Genomic DNA, 5,000 nt, shown 5'->3' with positions numbered 1-5,000 from the left:
AGGCCAGCAGTTTTGGGGAGGAGGATATTCGATTACATCGACCCCAGTACACAACTCGTACTTACTTTATCGACTCCGACAGGATGAAACGAGAAGTCGTCCTCGGCAGAATTTGAACTCAGAACGTAAAGATGGACGAAAAGCATTTCGTCCGGTGTGTGAACCATTCTGCTACCTCGCTGACCCACGTATAGATGCGCTTGTGTCTAGCAGTTAGAATATTTTTTCGTAATAAGGCGGCGAGTTGGCAGTATTGTTAGCACGCCGCGCGAAATGCTTAGCAGCATTTCGTCCGTCTTTACGTTCTGAGTTCAAATTCCACGGAGGTCGATTTTGCCTTTCATCTTTCGAGATCAATAATTTAAGTACCACATGCGTACTGGGGTCGATCTAATACATATATATATATGTGTGTGTGTGCGTGTGAGCGTATATATAATTTTCTTTCAATTCAAACTTTCAGCGATATTCCACAAGAAAGAAGCAAAAAAAAAAAAGATATAAGCATAAACAATAAAAAGAAGAAAACGAGAAACATAAGAGTATTGAAGATTATAAAACTTAACCAAAGGGAATTGGAAGAATTAATTCATGGAATTTTCCAGAATTCTTGAATTGGTCGCATTGATTTCATTTGTTAGTCTTCTGTTTGTCTGGAACGTGGAATCCACAGAGAAACAGGTAGATATACCATATTTCTAATAGCTTTATAGTGTTGGTTGTTGTTGTTCTTCTTACTATTGTTGTGAAAAAACGGTAAGCTGGCAGAACCGTTAGCACGCCGGGCGAAACGCTTAGCGGTATTTCGCCCGTTGCTGCGTTCTGAGTTCGAATTCCACCATGGTCGACTTTGCCTTTTAGCCTTTCGGGGTCGATAAATTAAGTACCAGTTGCGTACCGAGGTCGATGTAGTCGACTACTACCCCCTTCCCCTGAATGTCAGGCTTTGTGCCTATAGTAGAAAGGGATATTATTGTTGTGATAAGGCGGCGTGCTGGCAGAATCGTTAGCAGGCTGGACGAAATGCTAAGCGATATTTCGTCTACCGCTACGTTCTGAGTTCAAATTCTGCTGTGGTGGACTTTGTCTTTCATCCTTTCGGGGTCGATAAATTAAGTACCAGTTACGCACTGAGGTTAATGTAATCGACTTAATCCACCATCACCACCCCCACACACAAATTTTAGGCCTTGTGCCTTTAGAAGAAAGTATTATTATTGGTTTGAATATTCATGGTTAGTGGTTAGTATATTTGCTCCACGATCGTAAGGTTGTAAGTTGGGTTGCCGGCGATGCCTTGTCTCCTTGAGCAAGACTCCTTATTTCGCGCTGCTCCGGTCTGCTCAGAGGACAAAAATGAGTGGTACCAGTAATTCAAAGGGGCCAGCCTTGTTCTATTCTCTGACACACTGAATCTCCCTGGGAACTACGTTGAGGGTACGCGTGTCTGTGGAGTACTCAGCCTCTTGCACGTTAATTTCACGAACAGGCTGTTCTGTTGAACGGACCAACTGGAATCCTCGTCGTCGTCGTCGTCACCGACGGATGGCTAGTTTTTTTGTTGTTGTTGTTGTTATTGTTTTTGTTGTTTGTTTTGATTTGTCGATGTTGATGTTGATGTTTGTGCCATTCATATCTGATCGAGAAACATTCCAGATATGACCTTTCCATCTTTCTATCACGTATTGCGTATCTCGTACGACATTAGGTAATGTGCTTCCCACAAACATACTTTCAACCTCGGACGGTGTAATTTGAGGGAGATTTGGTTGTTGTTTCTAGGAAATCGGCTGAACATATATATATATATATATATATATATATATATATATATATATATATATATATATATATATATATATATATATATATATATTAAATCTCAATTTGCTCGTTTCTTACAGCCGACGTGTTATTTTGTTGTTGCTTTTGTTGTTGTTGTTGTCGTCGTCGTCGTCATCATCATCATCATCATCATTGCACAGCTACTAATGCTGGAAATGTACTACGATGTCAGCTGTTCACTACCAGTGAACAAAGGTAACACCCCCTTATTTTTCGAGCACCTTCGGGAGTATTCGAGCGGTTCCAAGCAATGCTGTTTTCTGCAAGTGCTCCACCATTATTGCAGCCCCTATTTGTTCCACGTACTTCTCGAGATTTTTGCTCATTGTTCCCAGGGCTCCGACAATTATTGGTACTACTGCTATCTTTTTCATCGACCACAACTGCTTAACTTCCCAAGCTAACCTGTCGTATCTCTCGACTTTTCTTTCTTCCTTATCGCATACCTTGTTGTCAGCTGGGCATGCTATATCTATGATCCAGCATAGTTTGTTTTCTTTCTCAATTAACACTATGTCTACTTTTCTATTTTGTATCTCATGTTCATAAAATCCCATAGGATCTTTGCATTTCTATTTTTGACGATGCCTTTAGGTTTGTGGTTGTACCAATTTTTTACTTTGTCAAGTCCATACTTGCTGCAAAATATCCAATGGACAAGCCTGGCTATATTGTCCTGGCGTCTCTTATATTCCTTCTGGGCTAGTGGCATGCATTGACTGGTAATATGCCATTCGGTTTCACCGTTTTGTCCACAGATTCTGCACTTACCACTTTCTGCTGTTTTGTCTATTCTATTTATTATTATTATTGTTGTTGTTGTTGTTGTTTTGCTTGACTTTTGCTTTACATTTGTACAAGATGGCTCCAAGTCTCATCCAGAGACCTCAAGACACAACAAGTTAGAAGTTCATGTTAGTGTTATGCCTAGGGTGCCATATATTTGGTTTTGTACATAGTGTTGCTCTAGAGACTGTTTAAGAATTATTATTGTTGTTGTTGTTGTTGTTGTTATTGTTATTATTATTATTATTATTATTATTATTATTATTATTATTATTATGTTATTGCCTTTGCACAGCTTCTAACGCTGGAGATGTACTACGGTGTCAGCTGTTCACTACCAGTGAACTAAGGTAACACCCCTTAGTTTTCGAGCACCTTCCAGAGTATTCGAGCGGTTCCAAGCTGTGATGTTTTCTGCAAGTGCTCCACCCGTACTGTAGCCCCTATTTGTTCCACGAGCTTCCCAAGATTTTTACTCACTGTTCCCAGGGCTCCGACAGTTATTGTTACTACTACCACCTTTTTCAGCGACCACAATTGCTTAACCTCCCAAGCTAACCTATTATATCTATCGACTTTTCTTTCTTCTTTATCGCATACCTTGTTGTTAGCTGGGCATGTTATATCTATGATCCAGCATAGATTATTATTATTATTATTATTATTATTATTATTATTATTATTATTATTATTATTATTATTATTATTTCCCTTTATCACAGGTTTTGTTGGAGCTCCTGAAGCCTTGAATGCATAGCAGGTTTACTACCTGCAGCCTATGGTACCATGCTTTCAATTCTTTTCAGCTAATGCTTTCCTGATTATTTTGGTAGTGCCTAGGAGGTAGAACGTTTGTAGCAGTTCTACTGGGCACTCTATTCCGATTTCCTTTCTATTCCTCTTGATGCCTTCTGATACTCTTCCCAAGGACTCAACAATAATTGGCTCTATCTTCACCTCCTTCATTTTCCATAACCGGGCTATTTCGGACTTAAGACGGTTGTATCTATCTGTTATTATCTCCGCCTTAGCGAAGGCGGAGTTATTTTTTTCAGTCGTTTGTTTCTCTGTCCGTAGACAAGATATCTCAAGAACCGCTGGATGGATTCGGATGAAATTTTCAGGGATGTTTGGTTTTGTGACTAGTACAAACTGATTAGATTTTGTGATCGATTCCGTACCGGACAAGGATTCTGGAATATTTTTCTGTTTTTTTTTGTTTTTTTACTTAATTTTTGGGAGCGGTCGGGTTCATTTTCAGTATTCTCGTTTGTGAGAGCAGTCGAGTTTATTTCAGATATTCTCATTTTAATAATCATCTCCGGCTAATCGTTGAGAGGACATTGGTGTTGTCTTGGCGGAAGTTTGTGCTCTCTGAGTGCTCTTGTTCTTATTGTTATTATCATTATTCACCTCCACTTTCTTCTCTTCTAATTATTTTTCTCCTTTCTAAATATCACTTCTAGTCCCCCGATGCTGCCAAGCAGGCTGTCACAACCCGATCGACGACAGTTCTACCCACAACAGAATTTTCGATCGAGTCGGTGGTCATACCAGAAGCTGGCCTCAGAGTCTGGCATATTATCGCATTAGCCAGTTTGTTAATCTTGATCGTCAGTAAGTAAACATAGAACCTTCCATACATGTTTATTGTTATTGTTGTTTAATCTGGGGTCGGTTCTGATGGAGTGGGGCCGAGGACGAACTGGGGCCAGTCAGTCTTTTTAAATGTGCTTAGTCTTATACCTTTTATGTGTTTCCTATTTTTTTACTGCTCTCAAGGGGCTACACACAGAGGGGACAAACAAGGACAGACAAACTGATTAAGTCGATTATTTCGACCCCAGTGCGTAACTGGTACTTATTTAATCGATGCCGAAAGGATGAAGGGCAAAGTCGACCTTGGCGGGATTTGAACTCAGAACGTAGCAGCAGACGAAATACCGCTGAGCTGGTAACGATAATCACGGTGGAGGTGCTGTCGGCAGCGGTGATCGCGGTGATGACAGTATAGGTGGTAGTGGTGACTGTGGTAGTGGCTGTTGCAACAGTTGTAGTAGTTGTTGTTGTCGTCGCAGTTATGATAGTTGTGTCAGCCTGTTTCGCTTTTAGTGGTTATTGCTGCTGCTGCTGCTGCTGCTGCTGTTGTTGTGACTGGTGTGGCTATTGTTGAGTTAGTTGTGATGAGTAATGGTGGTGGTGGTGGTGGTGGTGGTGGTGGTGGTGGCGGCGGCGGCGGTGGCAGTGGTGGTGGGGCTGGTGATGTTGACGGCGGCCTGTTTTCCTGCGGTATTTGATTATGCTGATATATCTATTTTAGATTATCCATCCCGTTAATCCCACCAACGACACGAACAAGGTTTCAACGA

At 40.9% G+C, this 5,000-nt stretch overlaps 1 protein-coding gene across 1 annotated transcript in view; it reads left to right on the top strand.

The window, feature by feature from the left end:
- The first annotated feature begins 469 nt into the window (after positions 1-469).
- LOC149134274 (uncharacterized) overlaps positions 470-5,000 on the top strand; it is an 8,546-nt gene continuing 4,015 nt past the window's right edge. The window contains exons 1-2 of the mRNA XM_089356916.1: positions 470-681; positions 4,098-4,248. Coding sequence (XP_089213042.1) covers positions 592-681; positions 4,098-4,248 — 241 coding nt within the window. The 5' untranslated portion in view covers positions 470-591. The remainder of the gene's footprint in view (positions 682-4,097; positions 4,249-5,000) is intronic.

Source organism: Octopus bimaculoides, chromosome 9, assembly GCF_046866305.1.
Source record: "Octopus bimaculoides isolate indiv1 chromosome 9, ASM4686630v1, whole genome shotgun sequence".
Taxonomy (NCBI): domain Eukaryota; kingdom Metazoa; phylum Mollusca; class Cephalopoda; order Octopoda; family Octopodidae; genus Octopus; species Octopus bimaculoides.
The sequence above is the reverse complement of the archived record's forward strand: the minus strand, read 5'-3'. Positions and strand labels throughout refer to the sequence as shown.